The sequence below is a fragment of the Telopea speciosissima genome, chromosome 2 (assembly GCF_018873765.1).
Source record: "Telopea speciosissima isolate NSW1024214 ecotype Mountain lineage chromosome 2, Tspe_v1, whole genome shotgun sequence".
Taxonomy (NCBI): Eukaryota; Viridiplantae; Streptophyta; class Magnoliopsida; order Proteales; family Proteaceae; genus Telopea; species Telopea speciosissima.
Window position 1 is genome coordinate 70,260,137 of NC_057917.1, and position 27,543 is coordinate 70,287,679.

The 27,543-nt window shown below is 40.4% G+C and overlaps 1 protein-coding gene across 2 annotated transcripts; it reads right to left on the reverse strand.

The window, feature by feature from the left end:
* Positions 1-1,243: 1,243 nt before the first annotated feature.
* Positions 1,244-24,892, reverse strand: LOC122652437 (amino acid transporter AVT6A-like). Of its 2 annotated transcripts, none has more exons than XM_043846172.1 (6): positions 24,819-24,892; positions 23,757-24,378; positions 23,343-23,495; positions 3,343-3,546; positions 2,441-2,906; positions 1,244-1,653 (listed from the first exon to the last, which is right to left on the reverse strand). In XM_043846172.1, exons 2-6 carry the CDS (start codon positions 24,172-24,174, stop codon positions 1,515-1,517), a joined length of 1,380 nt encoding a protein of 459 aa, XP_043702107.1. In that variant the 5' UTR covers positions 24,175-24,378; positions 24,819-24,892; the 3' UTR covers positions 1,244-1,514. The 2 variants fall into 2 exon arrangements, with proteins under 2 accessions (XP_043702107.1, XP_043702108.1); XM_043846173.1 differs by lacking the exon at positions 24,819-24,892 and adding an exon at positions 24,552-24,760.
* Between the last annotated feature and the right edge of the window lie 2,651 nt (positions 24,893-27,543).

A 27,543-nucleotide genomic window follows, 5' to 3' on the forward strand; every position in this document is an offset into this window, starting at 1 on the left:
CAATTCTTCTCAGTCCTTCAGGGTGAGGCACTTGCAGTTCGAGAAGCTCTCCTCCAATACATCTCTGAAGGTCTTCTGAACATTGAGGTTGAGTCTGACAATAGGGACCTTATACAGTGTATGTCCTTTAACAATGCCCCAATGCCAACGGAAGTTTCAAACATTGTAGGTTTCACCATTGACTTTGTCCTTCATTCCGAGGGAGATTAACAGCACTGTTGACTCTTTGGCCCGGAAAGCCCTGTCCTGTGCGAGTCGGACAGAATGGCGATTATCCTCCACTGCGTGGTTGTCTAACAGTTGTAATTTAGACACCTCGCACTTTTCTCGCGCTAATAAATGATCAATTTAATACCAAAAAAAAAGACTTTGACATGGGAAGAGCGACCCATAGCGTTGGAGACAAGGAGACTATCTTGACAAAGAGGCTTGCCGTTGAACCACGGATCGTGCCAAAGGTGTGTGCGATTGCCATCATGGATGAGGGAAATAGTATGTCTGATAGCATGATCACGGACATTCAAGTTTGCCTTGAGAATTAGGGAGGCAATGGGAGGAATGGGGATTGTCCTGATTGAGCTGTGACAAAGCAACTTTTCTTTGACCAAATTGACCCAAATGTAGAATTTGGAAGAAGCCAAACTCTAAAACCAATGTGGGCATCAACTTTTAGTATATCAAACACATTCCAACTACAATTGTAAGGACCTCGAAGGCATGGGACCAAAATAACTATCAAAGAGAATCTCATTGTATAAACAACTAACAAAAGAAGTCTACCCAAGACTCTCAAGATGATCCAATTCCATACATATATAATACAAATACTTACATTAATATTTTTGGAATGTGACCCTATGAACAAAATGCCTAATTCTAATCCTATTGAATTTGTTGGACATATATATGCAACACTCCACATGCAATGAAAATGATGACCCGACTTCTTGTCCTGAATTTGAGAATACATTACCTAAAATGGGAATTTGACCAGTGCTTAGTTGAAAAACATTCTATGAACTTTATTTCCCCTCCAAAAAAAAAAAAAGAAAAGAAAAAAAGGGTATACCATCACAATAAGATCAATCATGTACAATGGGATGTGGTGAAAATTGGAACTTCCCATTTTAACATCCAAATCACACCATATAAAGCTCAAGAGTAAACCCTGAATCAAAATAAACTTCACTAACATCATTTCATATATCACAAGCAGTACAACAATGATACAATTTGGGTGGAGCTCACCACACAACACCATTTCATATATCACAAGCAGTACAAAAATGAAAATATTTGGGTGGAGATCTGGAGCCACCTCTCTTTACGCTAGGCAGAACAACTCAACATAAATATTGGGTCAAGTGTTCCTCTTATTCCCACGCACAACAGACCATCTTACAAATCTCTGAATTTCTATTGGATTGCCGATGGGTCTAGTTTGGGTCTTTCTGTATGGTGACTGCAGCTTCCTCCCATCTGACACTGATTATAAGGACTAACACCAAGAGAGTTCAGGAACGCGGTGCAAGGCTCTTTTTGATTAGGGAGTAGGCATCGCTGTATATAGCAACCACATTTGAGAACACAGCAAGGACAATCATGAAGACAGATAGGATCTTGTCCTTCTTTGTGGCAATACCATGAGGGTCCCTGCAATACCCGGAGAAAAAAAATTTTAGGAAGAGAATTTGACATTCCATAAGAAAGAAAGCTTATCAAAATGATGGTAAATATCAGTCCCAGCACCCCCTCCCCCCAAAAAATAAAATGAGCATAATGAAGAATTTTAATCATTAATAGACCACATTCAAAAGAAAAAAAAGGAAAACTTGTCAATCAATGATGCATGTGTATGCATGACCTTAACCTGACAGTTAAAACATGGACTCACAAGCCATTAAAGAAAATTCAAAGGCCTTACGGCATCATAAGATATCAAGATACTCTTTCACTCTATAGTTGCACATGAAAGTCAAGGACTGGGGTCCACTGGAAGAGAGCAAATGCAAGAACTTTTCAAGATGAATTAGGTATCTGACAAGGTAATCTGACATTTATTTGCCACAGGGCTGAGTGGGTGGCATTGACTAGTCAACACTAGAACAAAAACCCAATACACGCCAATTTACTTTCACATGAAGACACTCTACACGAATCATGTACACCCAGCCATCACCCTGATATTTATCCAAGTTTCATTCAATTGGTACTTTAGTTCCCTCCAATGAAAAATCGCAAGCTGAAAGTCAGTGTTGAATAGTTCAGAGGAATATATGTATATACACTTTCCATAGGCTGTAACATCGTTAATCATGATTATTATGGATTTATTTTATCATATTAGATTCTTCCTGCAAAACACAGCATCCCAAACATCCAAAATGAGTATAAATTTATTACTGCCCACACATTCCAGCCATTATACGGGCGAACTTACTTGAGAGTGATGGCAGCAGGAAAAATGAATCCAAGACAGACTGCGGCAGTTGCGCCAGTGAACTGGAAAGCATCCCAGATACTAGGAATGAAATTCGCCCCAAGGAAGACGACAGAAAGGAGCCCAATGGTGATCAATGCAAACCTCCTGTTATCATGAGACAAAGCCCTGGCTGAGGGAAAGAGGAGACCATCCAAGTTGATCCGAAGAGCAAAGAAGATGATAGGGAAGACAAGCATGAGGTGGATGGCATAGCTAACACGGACAGCATCGTTAAGCACTTGACCATAAGGAATGCCAAGGTTGGTGTCAAAGTTGGCTAGTATATCATCAAGGGTCTCATCACCAAAAAGGAGGAACCCAAAGAAGCTTGTTGTGATGTACACAGTCGAACACAGTGTCAGTGAAGATCGCACAATTGACTGTATCTGGGAGGAATCTTCAAGCTCATTCTCGATTGTGTGCACTGTAAAAAACATATGCAGAAGTTAAAGATTCCATTCATATGATCTTCTCACAATTAAAGTCAAACTGTTTGAGGAAAACATAACAACCACATTGCTCTAGCACATGAACAATCAGTTCAGTTACCATAAGAAGTGAATTGTTTTTCTCATGGATTTTATAAACAAAAAACATTATGATATTCAGAATTACTTTTCTCATGGAAGTTATAAATAAAAACATTACGATATTCTTTCTCAACTTTGGAGATTATAAGCGTCATAAAATAGCATTAGATATGAGGAAAATAGTTAACTAATATTCCTTATTCATTGATTCTGACGGATTAAAGGGGAAAAACACCTGACACCAAAAACGACAAAATACTCTCAACCAATGATTAGTCCCCACAACTACGCCAATATTATAGAGATAATGGAAAGATTCAGCATGTGTACCATTGTAATGGCAAATGTATGCTGTCACAAGGACTGGCACCACTGTGAAGAGTTTGAAGAATGATGTGACATCAGTCACGCTTGGAAACAATCTGGGCATTGCTACGTGTCCTCCAATCAATTTGATAATTGCAATACCCGCAGTAATAACAACAAATGCAATTGCCAGCCCAACCGATAAGGCAGATGTATATCTCAATGAATCTGCAAACATAAAACAGATGAAACTATGCATAAGAAAGTTATTACTAATGATTGAATAGTCATGCGGTACTAAGCATCTTAAGTAAATGATTAAATTGAGAAATGTAGTTGCCAAACTAAGATTACTACGGTATTCAGTTGATTCAGCTAAATATTGGCAGAATGGATTGATTAAAAAAAAAAAAAAAAGAGGCTCAGTTGAGTTGAGCTGTGTTGTAACTAATAGTGCCAGAAAAATAAGGCAGACATTAGAGTCCTCCTTTGGATTAAGTGAGCTGATACCACAAACTGGGGATCATGGAAAAGGTATCAAGGTCCAGCATTTGAAGCTTAACAGCCCCACGGCTGTGCCTTGAGATGTGAGGTGTCCTATCGATGGTTTCAGGTATTGGGATCGGATAAGCTAGATCAGCTGATCCACATCAGGATCAGCGAAGGCCTATCCAATGATTAAATACCGAAACAAAAATTATTTGAAAAACCATGTTCATTGTTGTTCCCTGATTTCATTGAGGATCTGCCAAGACAGTGTCAGATTGGCCTATCCGGATCAAGATTGCCCATGGGCAATCTGAGTTACAATTCCAAATTTTAAAATCTTGGTCCTAGCAAGCAGTTGGTGCGTTCATACATTAATTGAGAATAGTGTTACCATCACATCAGGAAGTTAAAAAGAAAATTCTCTACCCTCAATGTTTAAAGTTCCATGTTCTTTCCACAGCCCCACCTCAATTGTGCAATTTAACAATTTACTATATTTCTGATAAAGCTCCTATCATTTCTCCAAGCTTAGGTTATGGAAAAAGGAACCACGAAGAAAGTATCAGCAACATTAGGCTTTATCATGGGTAGCTCATGAAGTTCACATTCATCTATCATGTGGCTCAAAATCTAGCATTGGATAGACCTCACACACCTCAATTGTGCAATTTAATAATTTACTATTGATATAATATCAGAAAATAGTTAATCAGACCAGAGGCAGAAGAAGAAGAAAGAAGATAAGAGGAAGAGGAGGAGAGGAGTCGTCCACGCAAACCCCAATAGAGGAAGGGACCTGCGTAGAACAGAATGTTCTATCGCAGGTCAGACAAGGATATATTAATAACCAAATAAGAAAAAACTGTAAGGACAGAACTGCCCCTACATAAACCGATACAATGAAGGACTAAAATAAATAAAGGAAAAAGACATATCTGCCCCTATAAACATGTATTTCAACACTCCCCCTCAAGTTGGAGCATATATATCGCCCATGCTCAGCTTGTTACAACAAGAACGAAAACCAGGAGCAAACAAGGACTTGATGAACACATCAGCAATCTGATCAGATGAGGTGACAAACGGTGTCTCAACCAATTTCTTCAAGATGGCGCTGCGAACAAAGTGACAATCCACCTCTATATGCTTGGTCCTCTCATGAAAGACCGGATTACTAGCAACATAGATGGTTCATGGCTACTTGGTTGTCACAAAACATCTTCATAGGGGTTGGAACTGGAAACCCCATCTCAAGAATGAGAGATCTAATCCACATCAACTCCACAATGGTATGGGTCATAGCTCTATACTCGCTTCAGCACTGGATCTGGCAATAGTGGTTTGTTTCTTGCTTCGCCACGTAACCAGATTTCCTCCAACAAACGTACAATAACCTGTAGTAGATTGACGGTCACTAGTCGAACCTGCCCAATTTGCATCTGAGTAGGCAACAAGCTCCATATGTTTATGTTAGAAGAGAGAATGGAGAGAATGCTTAAGTGATCGAACCAGATCACCCAACCCTTTATTTATAATCTTTGAATTACAACTGAAACAAAGTAAAAAATAGGAATAAACTGCCTCAGTCCTAATCCTATTAGGAATTCCTAATACAACTAGGAATACCAAAAATAGAACTAGTCTGAGAGAAAAAACAATAAAAGGAGAAACCCTAAACTAGCTGAAATATAACTAGGAATCTAGGAATACATAAAACATAAAATAAAAGAGAAAAAGACTAGAATACCCCTACGGTTGGTATTCTGGTATATCTTAATACTCCCCCTCAAGTTGGAGCAAAGATATCAAGCCTGCCCAACTTGACTAGATTAGGATGAAAGACCCGTCCAGGCAATCCCTTGGTGAACATATCAGCAAGCTGGTCATCGGACTTCACATAAGGAACACAAATAAGGCCTTCCTCTAACTTTTCCTTGATGAAATGCCGATCCACCTCAACATGCTTCGTGCGATCATGCTGTACCAGACTGTGGGCAATACTAATGGCAGCCTTGTTGTCGCAATACAGCATCATAGGAAGGTGAATAGCAACGCAAAGATCTTGGAGCAAACCTGTTAACCAGAGCAACTCACAAATACCATGTGCCATAACACGAAATTCGGCCTCAGCACTAGAACGGGCCACCACATTTTGCTTCTTGCTACGCCAGGTGACAAGATTACCACCCACAAAAGAATAGTAACTAGAAATAGACTTACGGTCTGGAGAACCTGCCCAATCAGCATCAGTATACGCCTCAATGCGTAGGTGACCATAAGGAGCCAAGAGAATTCCTTTCCCCGGAGCGGACTTCAATAGTGAAGAATCCGAAGAACAGCCTCCATGTGTGAAATATAGGGATCATGCATAAATTGACTGACAAGACTAACAGCAACTGCAATATCGGGACGAGTATGAGAGAGATAAATCAACTTTTCCACTAGTCTTTGATATCGCCCTTTATCAATTGGATCACCCTCTTTTTCCTTGAGACGAACATTCGCATCCATAGGAGTATCTGAAGGACTGGATCCTAACAAACCAGTCTCCGTCAATAGGTCTAGGACATACTTTCGTTGCGAAAGAAAGATGCCTTTTGAAGATCTGGCAACTTCAATCCCAAGAAAATACCTTAGCTTTCCTAGATCCTTAATTTCGAACTCTTGGCCAAGAAAAGTCTTCAACCTGATGCTCTCAACATTATCATTGCCAGTGACCACAATATCATCAACGTAGACTATCAAGATAGTGAGTTTTTCACCTACTCTCTTTATAAAGAGAGTGTGATCTGCATTACTCTGCTTGTAGCCTATCGAAATCATTGCTTTGTGAAAACGGCCAAACCATGCTCGGAGGGACTGTTTCAACCCATAGAGAGCACGTTTCAATCTGCAAACCTTGCCTCGAGTGCTGTCAGAAGAAAAACCTGGTGGAATGTCCATATAAACCTCTTCATCAAGTTCCCCATTGAGGAAAGCATTCTTGACATCAAGCTGTTGTAAGTCCCATCCAAGATTAACTGCACAAGATAATAATACTCGGACAGTATTCAGCTTAGCGACAGTAGCAAAGGTCTCCTAATAATCTATCCCATATGTTTGAGTAAATCCTTTGGCCACGAGACGTGCCTTGTACCTATCCACCGTTCCATCCACCTTCTGTTTTACTACAAACACCCATTTGCATCCAACAGTTCGCTTCCCCGGTTGAAGAGTCATAAGCTCCCATGTGTTATTTTTTTTCAAGGCGTCCATTTCTTCAATCATTGCAGCCTTTCACTTTCCATCTGTAAGAGCTTCCTGCCAATTTTGAGGAATACGAACAGAAGAGAGCGAGGAAACACATGCACAAAAGGATGGAGACAAAGCATCATAAGAAACAACATGAGATAAAGGGTGTTGAGTGCAAGTTCTCACACCTTTGCGAACAGCAATGGGGAGATCCAAAGAAGAAGCAGCCTTACCCGGTGGAGAAGTAGGTTCTGGAGCCGGAGTTGGCAGTTGGATGGGAACAGGTGTCACAGTGGATTGAAGCTCCCTAGTTCTGGTCCTATGCCTTGAAAAAACCTTCAAATTATTTGTCGCTGTCGCATCAATCCTTCGTAGAAATTCACCAATGGTTCTCCGGACTGGGGTGGCCTACCCTTGAGCAGGAATTGTGGGAACCTCCCCCTGTACAGGAACATCTCCCCTTGAAGGAGTATCTCCCCCTGACGTAGTGGGAAGGGTAGGGTTAGGCAAGGTAGGCATGCTTGGAACAGCAGGAGTAATCTCCTCATAAACATGCCTAAGAGGGGGGTCAATAGTCAACACATCTTCACTAGAGCTCTCCCCCTGAAGAGGTGGGGACGAATAGTAGGAGAGAGTTTCGCGGAAGAGAACATCCTTACTAACCATGGTACAGCGGGCAGGGGGATAATAACATTTGTACCCCTTTTGGGTGGGAGAGTAACCCAAGAAAATGCAGCAGAGACTGCGGGGCTCAAGTTTGCCAGGAGATTTAGTATCCCGAGCATAACAGACACACCCAAACACCTTAGGGGGAACAATAAAAGAGGAAGAGCCATGTAAAAGCTCGATAGGGGACTTGGAAGCAAGAACCCGAGTCGGCAGCCTATTAATCAAATAGGTTGCAGTAAGGACAGCATCCCCCCAATAAAAGGATGGAACATGACAGGCAAACATTAAGGCCCGAGCCCCCTCCAAGAGATGGCGATTTTTCCTCTCAGCCACACCATTCTGGGCTGGAGTATCAACACAACTAGTTTGGTGTAAAATGCCATGGGCAGAAAGGTATTTTTGGAACTGACCTTCCATATATTCTGTCCCATTGTCACTTCTCAAAATTTTGAGAGAGGCATTAAACTAAGTCTGTACCATTGTATGAAAATGCTGAAAACAAGAGAAGACTTCACTCTTGTTATGCATAAGGTATACCCAAGTGAAACGGGAATGACAGTCAATAAAAGTAACAAACCATCGTTGGCCATTAAGAGAGGTCTTACGACTAGGGCCCCACACATCAGAATGAATTAAGTGAAATAAGGAAGAACTTCGTTTATTAGATATAGAATAAATGGAACGTGTCTGTTTGGCCAAGACACAAGGCTCACAAAAAAAGTCTTCCTTATTACAATTTTTAAACAAAGCAGGAAACAAAAGGGATAAAGTGCCCAACGAGGGGTGTCCTAATCTAGAATGCCATTGATGTAATTCAGAAGAAAAAGAAGATGATTGACATAATTGGGAAGGTAAAGCTTCTTGCGGTCCATCATCAAGGAGATACAATCCACTATGTAGCCTACCCGATCCAATCGTCTTCCCCGAGTCCAATTCCTGAAAGACACAATGAGTAGGAAAAAAGGTCACTTTGCAATTTAAATTTTTGGTAATACTACTAATAGAAAGAAGGTTAGTAGTAAATCGTGGAATGTGCAAAACAGAGGATAAAGTAAGGGTAGGAGAGCAACTGATGGACCCCTTGCCAGAAACAGAGGACAGGGAACCATCAGCCACTCGAACTTTGTCTTTCCCAGAAGAAGGGGAATATTTATAAAAAAGATTAGAAGAACCTACCAGAACCTGTCATGTGATCAGTGGCACCGGAGTCTATAATCCAAGGAGAGGAGACAACCAATGCACAGTGACCAGCAAAAGGGATACCTGAGCGGGCAAAATGGGAACCTGATGGTGTGGAATAACCGGCAGGAACAGATGTAGTGGAAGATTGTAACATACGCCTGAGAGCTTGGAATTCTTCCTGAGAGAAACTATTGTCAGCTGTGGGTGCCGAAGCTACACTTTCAGTGTGATTGGCTTTGTTTTTAGGTTTAGCACGGCCACGTTTAGCCTCAAAATCAGTAGGCTTCCCATGTAATTTCTAGCACTGAGCCTTGGTGTGATATAGTTTATGGCAATGTTCACACTTGACAGGCTCCTTTGGAGGGGCAGCAGCAGTAGCAGTAGAATCAGAAGAAGTAGTTTTAGAACCGGCAGCCTGTAGGGCTGATCTTTCATCAGAGGAACCCATCATCATTGCAGCTCGACGGGTCTCTTCAATAAGAACAAAGGAGAAGGCCTGCTCCAATGTAGGGAAAGGCACCCGACCAAGTACTTGCACAAGTATGGGATTATAATCAGCATTAAGACCAGCTAGGAAGTCATAAACTCGAAATTTATCCACATAGGCTGAATAAGCAATAACATCAGCAGCTGTTGTAGGCTGAAACGGGGCATAGTGATCCAATTTTTGCCACAGACTTTTGAGAACAGCATAGTACTTAGTCACGGACAGCTCCTTTTGGGAAGTAGAAGAAAGTGTTTTCCGGATGTCATATACCTGTGCATCATTCCCCAATTGGCCATACGTGCCTTTAGCAGCAACCCATATTTATGCAGCAGTATTAAGAAGAAGGTACTGGCTGGAAAGGTCTTGTGGCATGGAGTTCAAGATGAAAGACATAACCATAGCATCATTAGCAGCCCATCGAGTCTTGGCAGGCCCTTCTTCAGTAGGCTGTTTAGAGGTGCCATGAAGATGCCCACTGAGTCCTCTACCAGCTACAGTCAACGATAGAGATCTAGCCCATATGAGATAATTAGTGCCATTGAGTTTAATGGAGGCAGCATAAGGGAGGAATTCTGTCCGGGACTGAGAATCACTTCCAGAGTTGGCTGTGGTAACCTCTGAGTCTCCCATATTGAAGAGAAGATAGGAGCAGCAGAAATCAGAGATACAAAGGCTGAATTAAGCCCTGTGGTAATAAGAACAGAAGCAGGTTGACAGCAACAAACTGCCCTAAACCAAAACCGAGAAGCAGGGTTTAAGAAAAAAAAACCCTAAAAGAGGTAATCGATCTGGTTTAGGGGTCTTCAAAGCTGAGAAAAATTCTGCAGATATGAGGTCTTCAAAGGGCAGAGAAAATTCTGCAGAGATGATACTGATGGAAGATGAAGTAGCTTCTCCAAAAAAAATCCACACAGAGAACCAGAAAAAAACAGAATCGACAAGTGGTAGGGTTTTTTGAAAAACCCTGAAAGTAGATCGATCTGAGAATGTGCTTCAATGCTGGAGAAGAGAACCTGTGATAGCAGCTGTCCAATAGGAACTGCAGGAATGGATCCCAATAAACAAACCAGTTTCAAATTGAGAAAGGAGACTGATTTGCAAGAGGGGAGAACTCTAAACAAAGTCGCAGGAGAATGGGCAGCAGCTATCGATCCAAAACTTGTAATGTAGTCCTAGGTAGGTAGGAGACCTACTAGGAGCCAAACAAAAGGGGCTGCTGGTTCGAATGGACAGCACTAGAATTTAGGTCAATTCCTAGGGTTTGGGTTGGATATTGGGAAAGGGATTTATAGGGTATTAATGGGCAGGTCTAGGGGGTCAATATGGTATAAAAAGGTTAGGGTTTGGATGAGTTTTGACATTCTGCAATTTGGGGCAGAATTGGATTTAGGGGTTTGGGTTTGGGTTTGGGTTTTAATGGCGTGGAGGAATGGAGGGAATAGAGTGGTAGTTATGAGCTGGATTTTGGATCGAGTGTAGGGAGAGGTGTGGGGGATATAGGCTAGAAGTTTGGTTTGGAATTGATGGACAGATTCAAAATTATGGAGGTTTCCTAGTAGAAGTAGGAGGGGTAAAACTGTAATTTCAGACAATCGACTGGGTGGATGGTGCTGAAATTTGAATCGAGTCTCTCTTAGGGTTTGAGGTAGACTTGATCAAATTTTTAGCAGGTTCTAATGGTTAGATTTGGCTGGGCAGAATTCTCACGAAAATCACCTTGTATGTGACCTTCTAGAAGGAAGAAGAATAGTTGCAGAATTTCTTACTTGTTGCAGGTCTTCAATGGCAGCAGCTTTGAAGAACTAGAAGCAGGACCTCCCGATCTACAAGATGCAAGGAGTCGATCGGAGTCCACCAATCCCTCACCTTGATATTACTCACAAGGCAACCTTGATATTACTCACAAGGCACACTCACAATGGAGCAAAGGCAGCAACAAAGGCAGCAAGCATAAAGCTGAGTTTTTATTAATCAAATTCGTGTTCAATACATGGCCCCCTTAGAACCTTATATAAAAGACTCAAAATTAGACTTAGACACTAAAAAGGAATGGCCTAACCCAATCCTTAACCTATTAGCTAACTTAAACTGACTAGGAAACTGAAATATCCTCAAAATAGAGTCTTAATGACTTAAAAACAACTTAAACTACTTAAAATAAAAGAAGATTCCCTACTAGCCAATAGGATATAAGAATCTCTTAGCCAATAGGATCACTTCACCTAAATTAGACCAATTAAACCAATTGGATGCAACCAATTTAAACCGGTTCAATTAAAAACACAAAAATAAGACTAAGTATTGGGCTAATCCCGTATGCAACCTATATACCCCTAGTTTAGGCTCATTAAAGTGGCCTATTATATAGAAAACCCTTGGGATCAAAGGCCCAACATGTATGTAACCCAACCCTAGACTTATTCCCAATGAAACAAGCCCTATTTGATGATGAATCTGCATCAACTTGTCAAGGCATGAGGTGATTAATTAGGGCAGCATCTAAACAACAGATCACCTCATTAGATCTGCCCTAATCCAGAAGAAAAAACCAAAAAAAATTGAAGAAGATAAAGTGGAAGAAGGGGGGGGAAGAAGGGAGAACAATGGAGGGGGGGGGGGTTTAGGAAGCAGGCTCGATCAGATATTCTGCTCTGATACCATGTTAGAAGAGAGAATGGAGAGAATGCTTAAGTAATCGAACCAGATCACCCAACCCTTCATTTATAATCTCTAAATTACAACTGAAACAAAGTGAAAATAGGAATAAACTGCCTCAGTCCTAATCCTATTAGGAATTCCTAATACAACTAGGAATACCAAAAATAGAACTAGTCTGAGAGAAAAACCAATAAAAGGAGAAACCCTAGCCTAGCTGAAATATAACTAGGAATCTAGGAATACATAAAACATAAAATAAAAGAGAAAAAGACCAGAATACCCCTACGGTTGGTATTCTGGTATATCTTAACAGTTTATTTGGGCAATAAATCAGCCCCTTCTCGGGGGCTCCCTTCAAGTACCAAAGAACCCGAATGGTTGCATCCCAATGAGACTTATAAGGGGATTGCATGAACTGGCTGAAAACCCCAACAACATAAGAAATGTCTGATCTAGTGACAATCAATTATAACAACTTTCCAATTAAGCTTTTGTAGGAGTGAACGTCCTTAAGAACCTCACCATCATCAGAACCAAACTTGTGATTAGGATCCATAGGAATATCAACTGATTTTGCAGCAAGCATACTAGTTTCAGTCAAGAGATCTAACACATACTTTCTTTGGGACAGATCGACTCCCTTTTTATTTCTGATAACTTCAATCCCAAGGAAGTAGTGAAGCTGTCCCAAATCTTTAGTCTGCAAATAATTCTTCACCTCTTTGATCTCACTCTCATCATTTCCCGACACAATGATGTCATCAACATAAACAACAAGAACAACCAATTTCTCTCCTTGGAGGCAAACAAATACAGAATGGTCTGAGAAGCACTGAGAAAAACCAAAAACAGTAACAATGTGATGCAGATTCATCATCAAATAGGGCTTGTTTTATTGGGAATAAGTGTAGGGTTGGGATATATATATGTTGGGCCTTTGTTCCCAAGGGTTTTCTATGTATTAGGCCACTTTAGTGGGCCTGAAATAGGGGTATATAGGTTGCATACGGGATTAGCCCAATATTTAGTTTTTATTTTGTGTTTTTAATTGAACCGGTTTAAATTGGTTGCATCCAATTGGTTCAATTGGTCTAATTTAAGTGAAGTGATCCTATTGGCTAAGAGGTTCTTATATCCTATTGGCTACTAGGGAATCTTCTTTATTTTAAGTAGTTTAAGTTGTTTTAAGTCATTAGGACTCTATTTTGAGTCTATTTGAGTTTCCTAGTCAGTTTAAGTTGCCTAATAGGTTAGGGATAAGGTTAGGCCATTCCTTTTTAGTGTCTAAGTCTATTTTTGAGTCTTCTATATAAGTTTGTAAGGGAGGCCAACATTGGAGACGAATTTGATTAATAAAAATTAGCTTTATGCTTGCTGCCTTTGCTCCATCGTGAGTGTGCCTTGTGAGTAATATCAAGGTTGCCTTGTGAGTAATATCAAGGTTGAAGGGATTGGTGGATCTCCAATCGACTCCTTGCATCGTGAAGATCGGGAGGGCTGCTACTTATCTCCTTGCATTGTGAAGATCGAGAGACCCCATTGTTCATCTTCAAAGTTGTTGCCATTGAAGACCTGTAACAAGTAAGAAATTCTGCAACTATTCTTCTTCCTTCTAGAAGGTCACATACAAGGTGATTTTCGTGAGAATTCTGCCCAGCCAAATCTAACCATTAGAATCTGCTAAAAATTTGATCAAGTCTTTCTCAAATCCTAAGAGAGACTCGATTCAAATTTCAGCACCATCCACCCAGCCGATTGTCTGAAATTACAGTTTTACCCCTCTCTCCTACTTCTACTAGGAAACCTCCATAACTCCAAATCTGTCCATCAGTTTCAAACCAAACTTTCAGCATACATCCCTTACATCATTGTTGACACTCGATCCAAGTTTCAGACCCAAACTCCCACTTTATCCCCTCCATTCCTTCACTCCATTAAAACCCAAATCCTGCAACACAATTCTGTCCAGAACTGCAGAATTTTAAAACCTTCCCAAATCCTATTATTTTTATACCATATTGACCCCCTAGACCTGCCCATTAATACCCTCTAAACCCCTTTCCCAATATCCAACCCTAACCCTAGGAATTGACCTAAATCCTAGTGCTGTCCATTCGAACCAGCAGCCCCTTTTTTTATTTGATCCTGTTGTTTGGCTCCTAGTAGGTCTCCTACCTATCTAGGACTACATTACAATGGAACTAAACTTCTTGAACCACGCACTAGGAGACTGTTTCAGCCCATAAATGGCCTTGTGCAATCTACACACACGTCCACTATTCTCTCTCTAAGCAACATACCCGGGAGGTTGCTCCATATAGACCTCTTCGAGCAAGTCACCATAAAGAAAAGCATTTTTAATGTCCAACTAGTACAAGGGCCAATCAAAATTTACAACCAAAGAAATAATATGAGGCGAACACAATTCAACCTAGCCACAGGAGAGAGAGTCTCAAAATAATAAACACCATAGGTGATGCAGAATCATCACCAAATAGGGCTTATTTCTTTAGAAATAGGCCTACGGTTGGGTTATACACATGTTGGGCCCTTCTTCCTAAGGGTTTTTTTTATGTATTAGACCACTTTAATAAGCCTAAACTAGGGGTATATAGGTTGCATACGGGATTAGCCTAATACTTAGTTTATTTTCCTATTTTTAGATTGAACCGGTTTAGAATTGGTTGCACCCAATTGGTTCAATTGGTCTAATTTAAGTGAAGTGTTCCTATTGGTTAATAGGTCCTTATATCCTATTGGCTAATATGGAATCTTCTTTTAAATTAGTTATTTTAAGTTAGATATCTTTTAACTTAAGTTAGTAGAGTTAGATAGGTCTTTTACTGTTTTAAATTAGTTAAGTTAGATTAAATCTCTTCCTTCCACGATTTTTGAAGGAAAAGACTTTAAATTTTACTAGGACTTGGCATAAAGCCATCTTATTAACATAGTAAATCGTGGAGGGCTCCCACACATTGAAATTTGAATTAAAAGACTGTTTTATGCTGCTGGCCGACTGCTGCCGCTGTTCTGCTCCTTTGAGTGTGCATCCTTGTGGATTTCAAGGTGGAAAGGGTGGGTGGATTCCTGCGACTCCTTACGCCGTGACGGCTGGGAGGATCTCTCTCTGCCGGTGGATTCATCCTTCATCTTTCAAGCTGCTGCCGGTGGATTCCAGTGGTGAGTTTGAACTTTAAATTCTGTTTTTTCTATTCATTCTCCTTCCCAATCAATTCCCCCTTTATTTTCTGTTTTAACTTCATAAACCCTAATTAATCTAGAACCTATCCAGATCTGTTTCTCCATCAGAAATCACTCAAATTTAAGCCATAGCCTCCCCTCACCTTTAAAACCCTAAATTCCTCTTCTCCATTAAAACCCTAAATAGCCTAATTTCTGTCTAGAGCTAACCACCCATCAGAATCTGTCCATATTCCACTCAAACCTCCCTCCTACACATCTGAACACTCGACCCTAACCCCTGGTTCATATTCCCATTATAAACCCTAGTCTTGGTTGTTTTCTTAATTTCTAAAACCCGAAACCCTAACCCTAATTCTGCAGGAATTTTAAACTGATCCAAATCCCAATATTTTTATATCAAAATAACCCCCTAAACCTGCTGATCATTACCCTACATTAGTTTCATCCATAACCCTAGCCTAAACCCTAGATTTGCCCTAAACAGCCCCAAATCTGCCCCAAACAGCAGACTTGACCAGAACCTGATTTTACTTGGCTCCTAGTAGGATTATCTCCTATTCTAGGACTACATTAATAAATCTGGGTGTATCCCTTAGCAACAAGGCGGGCTTTTAGCCGCTCAATAGACCCATCAGAATGATACTTAATAGTGTACACCCGGATTCTTTTGGAATCTTCCCAGATCGATTTAATATTGTTTGGTTCACTATTATAATATATATGCGCTGGTGCCAAACACATAACCATAAGGTGTTAAACTTGAAACAAAGATTAAGTTCTTAGAAAAAGATGGAATGTAAAAACATCTATCTAAATCCAGCACATGCCCAGATTGCAAGATAAATCTATAGACTCCAACCGCTTCAACCCAAGACTGCACCTTGTTTCCAGAATAGATGCTTCTTTCATTTTCCCTCGGTGGTCTTGTCTGCAGAAATCCCTGCATTGTATTGGCAACATGGATTGTAGAACCAGAATCAATCCACCAATTATATGAATGAAAATTAACCAAATTAGACTCATAATAAACATAGGACATACCTTTCTTCACCAACCAGTTTTGAAACTTGATGCAATCCTTCTTAATATGTCCTTTCTTCCTGTAGAAGAAGCACTTGGGTTGATTAATGCCTTGTTGCTTCATAGGCTTATTTCCCTTCTTCTTCAGAAAAGACTTCTTAGACTTGCTGGATTGCCCTTTCTAAAAAGTGGTCAAATGTGAACTTTCCTTAGCTTCACTCTTCAGTCTCTGCTCCTCCGGAATACACATATTCATTAGTTCATTGACTGTCCATTTCTGCGGTTGTGTGTCGTATGAGACCTTAAAGGCCCTATACACCGTAGGGAAGAGTGAGTTGAGAATGTGATGCACCAAGTATTCGTCAGTTATTCCTACTTCCATTCCTTTGAGCTGAGCGGCAATGTCCCTTATTTTCATGATGTGATCTCACACACCACCTTTGCCATTGTACTTTAAAGAGCTGAATTTTGCTATCAGGGTACTGATGATAGACTTATCATTGCCAATAAACTGGTCATCGATCGATTTCAAGTATTCCTTAGCTTTGTCGCTTGTAGGGATAAAACCTCTGATGCTCTTACTTATATAAGCCCTAATGAGCTTCAGACTCATACAGTTCAATCGAGTCCATCTATACTGATAAGTCCTTTCATCTGGCGTACTAATGTAGTCCTAAAATAGGAGATAATCCTACTAGGAGACAGGTGAAATCAGATTCTGATCGAGTCTGCTATTTGGGGCTGTTTAGGGCTAACCTAGGGTTTAGGCTAGGGTTATGGATGAAAGTAATATATGGTAATGATCAGCAGGTCTAGGGGACTATTTTGATATAAAAAAAAATAGGATTTGGTTAGGTTTTATGATTATGCAGATTTAGGGTTAGGGTTTCGGGTTTTCAGAAATTAAGAAAACAACCAAAACTAGGGTTTAAAGTGGGATTTATGGGCTGGGGCTGAGGTCGAGTATTAGAGGGGCTAAGGGGAAGGTTCGGTTGCAGCAGGGGGATTTTCTGATGGTTGAATATGCCTAAACAGGAATTCAGGGCTTTTAGGTTTATGGGGGTTAATGGGGGATTAGGGTTTAGATGGCTGGATAGGACTGAGATGAATATCGAGTGAAGGGGATGATGTAAAGGAGTTGTGACTGAAATATGAATGAATTTTGATGGTTGGTTGAGGCTGTAACTGAACTGAGGTTTAGGAATTAAATCAGAAAATAAAGGATTGAATGGGGAAGGAGAAGGAAAGATAAAACAGAAATTAAACTCAGCTTACCACATGCTTCCACCAGCAGCAGCTTGAGGGATGAAGGATGAAACCACCTTCAAAGAGAGATCCTCCCAGCCGTCACGGCGTAAGGAGTCGCAAGAATCCACCCACCCTTCCACCTTGAAGTCCACAAGGATGCACACTCACACAGGGGAGCAAGGAACAACAGCAATGGCAGCCAACGAATTATATTTTAAACTCAAATAATCTGTGGGGGAGCCTCCCACGATTTCTCCTTTTATAACTAAAGGCCAAAGGCCAAGTCCTAATACAATCTAACTTCCTCCTCACTTAAAATCGTGGAAGGGATCTAATTACAATCAAATTACTAATTTAAAACAGTAAAATATTCTAACTACCCCTACTAACTTAAAATAAGAGAATCTAACTTAAAAAAACAACTAATTTAAAGTAGATTCCATGTTAGCCAATAGGATATAAGGACATATTGACCAATAGGAACACTTCACTTAAATTAGACCAATTGAACCAATTGGTTGCAACCAATTCTAAACCGGTTCAATCTAAAAACAGAAAAATAAACTAAGTATGGAAAAATATAAATCCTAATCTATGGCTCCCTATTCAAGCCCTAAGTTAAGGGCTTCTTCTTCTCCTTCTTCCTTCTTGGAGCTGCATCACGTATTTACATTAGTGAGGGCAGGGGGCTTATCCTCAGTAATCGCCAAATCCAAATCCAAATACCCCAAGGTAAGCTCAAGCAGCTCTTTCCAATCAGTATAGTTATCCCCAGTCCAAAGGGGGAGCCTGAATTGGTTGTCAAGCATAACTACACAATATAAACCAAATCTGTGACATGCTCATGGAACTTTATACTGAAAATTAACCCATGCTAATTTCAGTAACAAATTATAGCTCATTACAACCTACCTTTGGGCTAAGGCTGTAACTTACTATAGTTTGTTTCCTTAGTGTTGGTATCAACCAATATTGATAATCAACAACAAACCAAACTCATCACAGTCTACCTTTGGGCAAAGACTGCAACTTGTAAGGTTTGTATCTTAAACAATAAGCTAGAATGAATCATATCCAAACAAGAGGAATCCCGTACCTTTGGGCCTTAAGAATCCTTCTCATCTAAATATTTATCAAGTTACCTTATCCCAACATATGCACAGAAATTAACAACTTCCCATTGGGGCTTGGAGTTAATTCTCATGCATTTGTTGCAAAGTGTATGATGCCTTAAGATTCATTAATTACAAAATTACCCCAACATATGCACAAAAATTAATAACTTCTCTTTAGGGCTCGGAGTTAATTCTCATGTATTTGTTGCAAAGTGTATGATGCCTTAAAATTCATTAATTACAAAATTATCCCTGAATTAAAGCTTTATGGACTTATCCTGAAGTGTGGCAAACACTAAGTCCTTCAGTGGTAATTTGGTAAATAAATCGTATCATGAACCCTGAATCATAAATTATGTGCCACCAAATACCATTATGTGACACAGGTTCAACAGTTTAATCATAATATATGCAAGAATATCATAAATAAGCATAAAGTAAATAATCGTGATGAATTGTGCCATCATGGGGTACACAAAAGAGCCAAAATTGTGTTGCAAGTACTACCTAGTGACATAACTGAAGGTCACAGACAGTACAGCGCTGTAGAGCACGTCTAAAAACCCTGGGTTGGCCTCAAGAATCACAAAAAACGTAAATGTATATCAAAAGATATGCACCAAATAATTCTGTCACCCACTGTATGATAGTTTCTGTCCTCCCACTGTTTTAAGATATGGACAGGAAGGCAGAATTCTATCCTTCAAGAAAGCATGCAAAGCAGATATATTGTAATAGTGAACCAAACAATTTTAATTCGGTTCAATCAGAACCGAACCAAAACAATATGGGAAAATATCATCCCCCTCCCAAAGTTTTGAATAATGATAATGCCCTCCCCTACTTTCCCAAGATTCTATCAACCGTACCCTAACCTTTAAAAAACCCCATTAAGTGATGATGTGGCATGTACAAAATTTCTAAAACCCCAAAATACCCTTAACCCAACCCAACCCAATCCTAACCTAACATTCTCTCTCCTCTCTCACTCCTCCCCATCCCTCGTTTCTCTTTCTTTCTTCCCCCCTGATATTCTCTCTTCGTTCTAAAACGAATAGAATTTGAGTGCTTCCAATTCAAAGAATCGCTCATAAAATTTGTAGGGATTCCTTAGAAGTAATAATATGTGTCATTAGAGTTGCAACAGAGATCTTAAAATCCAGTTAAGGAGCAGTAGAGAGACGAACTGAGAAGGGAGAGAAGATAAAGCTTTGGATTGCTTCAGTTGTAGTGATGCTGAGACTCCAGAGTTAAAAATTGGAGTCAAAAGCGCGAAGGAATCACGAATCCACTAAAATTATTTTTGGAAATTTCCCCTCTTCCCTTTCAGTTCCACCCAACAGAAACCTGATCCTACTTTAATCACGTGTATATTGTGTATTGTCCCCACACTTTCATTGTTGTTAAACCAATAACTACACTTTCCTTTCTTCCAAGTTTCAATCACCACACAGCAGAGAAACGGAGAGAGAGAGGAAATTTCTCTGGTTTTTTTGTTTTCTCTTGATCGTCTCCAACTGTGGCAGAATTTTAGTTAGAAGAATAATAATAATGAGGAAGATTGAATGGAGCAGCATTAGAGGATTCAGAGCGTTGATTCATCTATTGGTGCCGCTGTGGTTGCATTTCATCGCGGAAGAGAGAGAAGAGTTGCTGTGAATCGATTTGGGAAGGTCTGGTGAGAGAGAAGAGGGGAGGTGAGGGTGCGATGGCAGTGAGAGAGGGAGGCGTGAGAAAGGATACCGTCGCCGGCCGTCGCCTGGAATACCGAGGGTTATAGAGATGAGTTGAAAGAGGGAAGCCAGAGAGGGGAGGCTTGAGAGAGTACTGAGTTGGTTCCCTTTCTTCATTTTATCTCTTGCACCAAACCAATCTTGAGGTTTCGTCGGAGAAGAAGAGTTGCAGGTGTGACGGTGGTGGTGTTCACCGGAAAAGAAAGAAAGAGAAACGAGGGATGGGGAGGAGTGAGAGAGGAGAGAGAGTGTTAGGTTAGGGTTGGGTTAAGGGTATTTTGGGGTTTTAGAAATTTTGTACATGCCACATCATCACTTAATGGCGTTTTTTAACGGTTAGGGTACGGTTGATAGAACCTTGGGAAAGTAGGGGAGGGTATTATCATTATTCAAAACTTGGGGTTTGGGTTGATATTATGGATACTTAGAGGGGAGGGGGATGATATTTTCCCAAACAATATTATAGAACCAAGACAAAATAAAACCATGGTCAAAAACCAAGGGTAAACATCCAAAAGTGCATGTTAGCAGGTAGCATTAATAGGAGGAAGATCAAAAGTGATGTAGCTAAGTTTGTCCTTAGCTATAATGTAGACACGGACAGCTTGTGTCCAAAGCAAATAATTGGAATTACCCTTCAATTTAATGGAGGTGATCTGAACATTGACAGTATCAGGGGGAGTCTTCGAATCATCCATAGTAGAACCCTTACTTCAAGAATCGATAATGGGGACAAGCTAAGCCAAGGGGCAGCAATCGACATGGAAGAATCAGAATGGAATAGCAGCAATAAACCAACATTCAGAGAATAAAAAAAGTGCAGTCGGCAGCAGAGAAGCCAGTCAACCAGCAGTAACAAACCAGCAACACACAACCAGAGGCAGCCAGCCAACAAGAAAAATTCGATGTCAGAGCTTTGGAGAAGAGAAGTAGGGCTTTCAAATATGCAGCAAAAATAGTACACTGCAGTAGCAATCGACCATCATAAATAATTCACAAAACACAGAACTTCAACAACCAGCCTCCCATATCAGATCGATAGGAGTCAGGGTTTTCTCTGGAGATCAATTCTTGCAATATCGGTTGTGGTTGATGTAGACATCCAATTAGCAACTAGTAGCAGGTAGATAGTAATAAAATCACTCCATTAATTATTGATAGGAGTGGAATTAAACCATAGTAGAAGCAGCTATGGGTGGCTGCACACCACAAGGGGAAATCAAGAAGAAGAGGTCAGCAGAAAATCAAGGGGAAACTCCAATCTGATTAAGAGTGCTCTGATACCATGATATAATATCAGAAAATAGTTAATCAGACCAGAGGTAGAAACAGAAGAAAAGAGGAAGAGAAGGAATCCACGCAAACCCCAATGGAGGAAGGGACCTGCGGTAGAACAGAATGTTCTATCGCAGGTCAGCCAAGGATATATTAATAATCAAATAAGAAAAAACTGTAAGGACAGAACTGCCCCTACATAAACCGATACAATGAAGGACTAAAATAAATAAAGGAAAAAGACATATCTGCCACTATAAACACGTATTTCAACAACTATATTTCTGATAAAGCTCCTATCATTTCTCCAAGTTAGGTTATGGAAAAAGGAACCAAAGAAGAAAGTATCAGCAACATTAGGCTTTATCATGGGTAGCTCATGAAGTTCACATTCATCTATCATGTGGCTCAAAATCTAGCATTGGGTGGACCTCACACATAGTGGTTCTAGTGCTATCAGTGTCCTTTGTTTCGCTTCTTAACAATCAAAAACAGTTCTTTTGAGTATGAATCCACCCATGAAATTACTTACCTGATTCCAGACTCCCATGTGTTTTCCTGAATACTCATATTCTTCAATTATTCAACCACTTCATTTTAACGAGCTTCAACGTTACAAGTTACTCAACAAGTTAAACTTCATTTTTTTCAAGACAAAATTCTATTTATAATATAACGGCTTGCCAGTGGTTAATTGATCATGTATTATTCACGTCATGGGTTGGAAAGTATAATTTTGGAAGTGACAAATTGTTCCATTGGATCTGATTTTCGATTAAATGTTGAAATTCACAATTTCTATAATTCTAAACTTTTGAGCATATGAAAGCTTATGTGCTGAGCCGAATGGGGCCCACATGTTTCAACACATCATCCCCTCACAACTTGATGAGCATCATCTGAATAACCCCTCCAGCATGTGTCATTAAACCCTTTCACATGTTAGAAAAATAAGAATATCCTTCACCTGGCACAGAAGAACATGCTCACGAGGGATGTAGCCAAGGTTCATCTGGATTAAACTTACCACAAGGAAGAAGGGTAAGGAGGCAAAACACAGACGTACTTGGGTGCACCAGCTCAAATGCCAAATGCAAATGCTGGTTCCTTTGGCAAGCAATATATACAAACAAAGGAAACCTACATTTTCTCATTTTTAATTACTTTTCAGTCAGAAAGTAAGGGAACACCAAAGGCTATACCTCATACCTTGAATCTTACATTTCATCCATCCGGGGATCCTAAAGGTCTCAAGAATCTCAATTTAATTTATCACTTCACCTTTACACATTGCTGAAGTATTTGAAAGTCTCTTAGATTAATGAGTTGTTTGACAACTCTTTGATACGAGCTAAGGATATATACTCCTCTGGAGTAGATAAACTAGCAGCTGATATAATTTTCACTCATATACCCTGGATTGTGAGAAAGATGAACCTAGTTTTAACATTGACTTGCTTTCTATTAGAAATTCACAAGAGAGAGCAATCAGCAGCCAGAGTCTTAAAGACTCTAAGTACAAGGAAATCTAAGAGTCCCAAACTACTAAAATAAAATTACTAAAAGCAAAGAATATGAATTGATAAAGTAAGAGAAGCATACACAACTAAATGCAATCAGCAAGTTAAATAGATTCATCAAACAAAATGAGATCTCCAGCCAATTCAGAGAAGCCTTGGTAAATAGTACAAAACAAACAGGGCATACACATACCTACACGCTTAAAGCAAACTAAAGGAGCAAATACAGCAAGAGTAGTTACAAGCAGAACAAAGGTACGCCCATTCCACCAGTGATCTCCAAACCATCCTTCCAAAATTCCAGAATGATGAACTCCACTTGAAGAAGTTCCAGAAAGCACATCACCTTATACAATGAGAAATCGAAAGACATTAAATTAGTGTTTGTGATCTTCATTACAGCATGAGTGAGAAATTCTCAGCTCGTCTCAGGACAAAAACAACTAGTTATGAAAAATATAAGGAAATTCATAATCTTTCTAAAAGCAGAAAAAAATACAAGGCAGACTCAGCAAGACACAAAAGCAACAAACATCTAGACCAGATGATATTTCTAGCAAGAAAGAAAATATAAGAATAGAACATAAGAACTAAATTGAAGTTATACCGATGATAATCATGTAGACAACGATCATACCAACGTTGTTGATAACAACACAGATCTGCAAAAACATCTTCCCTGTCCTTCCAAAAGCATCTCCCATAACTCCACCATAAGAAAGTGCCTTCCCTGGTCTGCTAAACCTGAGTAACATCTCGATACAAGACTCTGTCAGAAAAGCGATAAAGATGATGACAGCTATCCCCGGAATAAGACCCAAAACCTTCATAGTCGCAGGCAAAGCCATGATTCCGGCACCAACAATAGTAGTTGATAGATTAAAGACGGCTCCACTGTAGGAACCTCCCTCGTACTCATCAAGTCCAACATCTTCATCTTGCCTACTCGGCAACAAAGGAGCATTCTCATCAACAACCCGTTTACCCTTCGATCGCTTCCCATCCTTCCTCGGGGCGATTGTCATCTTTCAATTATTTAAAGTCTCCCAACAGTGCAAAGACTACTATATCTCTAAAACTTGAACCTTTTACAAATGGCAACAAAATCTGTACAGCAATCTTGAAACCAGCTTCAGAACAGGAAGTTAATAATTCTTACAATTTGAGTTTTGTCAACAAACAAGTAATAATTCTAAGGTCAATTCCTGAGCAACAGAACTGGAAGAAACCTGGTAAAAAGCAGAACACACTTTTTTAGTTAGGATTCATTCAATAGTAGCCAAGTATATCTTCAAATTTCAGTTATAAACAAGTTTATGAAAAGGGCTTCAACACAGAACCGGTTCAAATGAAAACGACATAGACCCACTTCCCGTTAAGCATTACAAGAGAAGGATCTCACCGAAAAACAAGCTCTCGAGGCTTAAAACAAAGAAATCCAAAGATCTTCCACCAAAAGATGCAAAACCCAGAAAAAAAGTCGAGCACGAATCAGAATTCCCAAAACGAAAAACCAACAGATCGTAAAGAAATTTTCGAAACCAGTAGAATTCTTCAACAAAAACAAGTGAAAATTGAACAGCTTCAAATGAAGACGCAGCAAAACAAGAAAATCAATTTCAGGGGAAGGGGAGGAGGAAAATAATATTGGATTTTTTCTTGAAAATACCTTAGTTGGCCTCTTTTCCCAAACGAGACCAGAAAACGCCTTCAAGTATTGGTCTCGTATATGATTCTATTCTCCACCGTTCTTATGCAATAATTGACTGAAATGCCCTGTTCGAGGATTGTGAACAACACGGATTCCCTTCGTTTCCCGAGTGTAAATTGGATTTTTCACCGCGCAATTGAAGCGAAAAAATTCCCTCTAGAATCTGGAGTGACCGACAAAAGACCAGACCCAGAACCAGAATCCCGGAATGAGAAAACTTCCTTCCTTCGTTATCCGCTTTGGCAGGAAAGGGGAAAACGTTTTCTCTTTTACTTGTTGCGCTCTAGTTATATATAGTCTGAGTTTTCATGCTGTCCCCCTTTAAGTAAAGGTTTAATACACATGCCCCTAAAATGTACCCATTATACCTCATTTACCCTGAGGTTCTGTACAATTCCACACGCACCCCTTGAAAATTTTATGTATAAACTCCTACTTTTCAACCTAAAGCCATTTAAGTAGGGATATAAACGGATCGGATTCGGCTCGGATAGTGCCATATCCACATCCGCATTCGATTAGCTTTCGAATAGATTTGGATAGTGCTAAACGGATACGGACACAAATACGGATCGGATATTTTATCCCTGTACATGTAAATATAGCTTTTCGGCTATTCATTTACATCCCTACATTTAAGTCTACACTGTTAATTTCAAGTGTTAAATACTGTTGAAGGTGAAAACCTCCGATGCCCAGTTCGCCCATGGATGAGCCTGCAAAAACCAAGCGATGAGCACAAGAGAGCCGGTGTGGCTCCGGCCAAGGACTCTTCCACGCTCAAGTCAGGTCTCCAATGCAACAGCGTAACTGCGTAGTGAAAGCAAGATGAGGAATGGTGCTCCATACTTGGATATTTATAGAGTGAGGATGAGATGAGGCGGTTGGGAGAGTCCTAGTATGGTAGGAGTCCTTCTTTTGGAAGGCTCTCTCACGTAGAGCGGAGTGGAGAGCTATTTTCGGGGTCATGCTCTTATTAAGGTAAGAGTCCATGTAAAGTGTGATTTCATATTGCGCTAGGATCGTGGCTCGATCCTTATCCCGTGATTCTCGGGATGTGCTGACGTGGCCCCGCGATCCCCGGTGGGCCGTTATGGTAGCTTCTGTGGAGGAGGGCTCGGCCTCAGAGGTCGGCCTAGGAGGTCGGCCTGGTAGGTCGGTCTCGGCAGTCACCTAGGCCTGGGGGGTGGGCCTGAGAGGTCGGCCTGTTAGGTCGGTCTCGGCAGTCAGCTAGGCCTAGGCTGTCCTGTGTATGCTCGGTCAGGAATTCATGGCTGACTTGTGTGAGCTCGGCTCTGAGCTTGACCTTAGCCCCGGCTGACTTGTGTGAACTCGGCTCTGTCAGGTGACCTATCGGAGACCGGGTCGGCTCGGTTTCCTGCTCAGCTCAGTTCAGTTCTTGGACTGACCTCAAGACGGCCACGTGGCAGCTTCTAATTGGTGAGCTGATTTTATGCCCTATCATGGCCTCAGTGCTCGGCCTCGGCCTCGGACAACCGTGGCCTCAATGTTCGTCCTTGGCCTCGGACAACCGTGGCCTCAGTGCTCGTCCTTGGCCTTGGCTTAAATGCTCGGCCTTGGCCTCGGCCTCGGATTCAGTTCCAATACGTTTACGTGGCAGCTTTTAGTTGGTTGGGGGATTCTATGACGCAACAAATACTAACGGATCTAAAATTGAAGAACGAGGGCATTTTGGTAATTATGCCCTTATAAGGGTATAACTATACATTATATTCTACAATTTCAGATCTGTTAACATTTAACGCCTGAAATTAACGACGTAGACTTAAATGGCTTTAGGTTTAAAAGTAAGGAATACGCGAAATGGGAAGAAAGCTCGTCCTTTCTTGACAAATAGGCTCATATTGGCATTCTCTTTCTTGGAGGCAATTTGTTTTTTGGCAAGAGAACACTACCGCTCGTGTAGCCCCTGCACCAGCAAAGTAGTCAATGAAAGTGCACATCAAATCATTGGATTGGATGCGATTTCGTTTCACTGGGGATTGGTGGTTTTTCACTTACAAAGGTATTGATTTGTGTCTAAACATAGGAACTATGCTAACCACGTGATAGGCTAGTATTCTTTTTGCCATGTTTTTATTTTCAATATGGGAGAAAGAATGCTCCAGTGCGTAGACATAGGCCGCGCAAAATGATCATCACATCCTATGGAAAGGCAAAAATCCTTAATGATATAACGGTCATTTTGCATGACCCTGTGTCCAGAGCAGAGTCATGCACCGCACGTGTCCAGATAGCATTCTCTTTCCCTTTGGATATTTTTTGCAGTCGGCCTTATCCATTTTGTAGATTTGTTAAAAGTAGCCACTATCATTTTGTCCCACGAATAGAATCATAAAACACACAGTTTCCTCCTCACCCTTTTTCAATAGAGATTTCCTTGCATTTATGGAAGGTGATGAGGTTTTGGCTCTTTGGGTTTAATCCAACTAAAAAGCAAAAATCTCCCTTTGCCGTACATTAATAAAGGTGATTTATTCATGTAAGGGTACAACTAAGGGTATCAATTGATCCGATTGGTTTCGATTATTCAGTCTGATTTTGTGGGGCTAACAATTTGATAAGATGAAATGATAGGAATCAACCAAAAACAAAATTGTTTTGCATTCAGTCCAATTTTATTGGTTTTTATTCAATTTTCATTATCTGGTTCACAATTGAT

What these genes read in the sequence shown, in the direction of transcription:
- LOC122652437 (XM_043846172.1), bottom strand. Translation starts at nt 24,174, where the DNA reads ATGACAATCGCCCCGAGGAAGGATGGGAAGCGATCGAAGGGTAAACGG. An exon ending in TGTCTACATGATTATCATCG is followed by an intron (nt 23,496 to 23,756) that starts GTATAACTTCAA and finishes TCATTGTATAAG; the next exon opens with GTGATGTGCTTTCTGGAACT. An exon ending in ATACATTTGCCATTACAATG is followed by an intron (nt 2,907 to 3,342) that starts GTACACATGCTG and finishes TGTTTTTTACAG; the next exon opens with TGCACACAATCGAGAATGAG.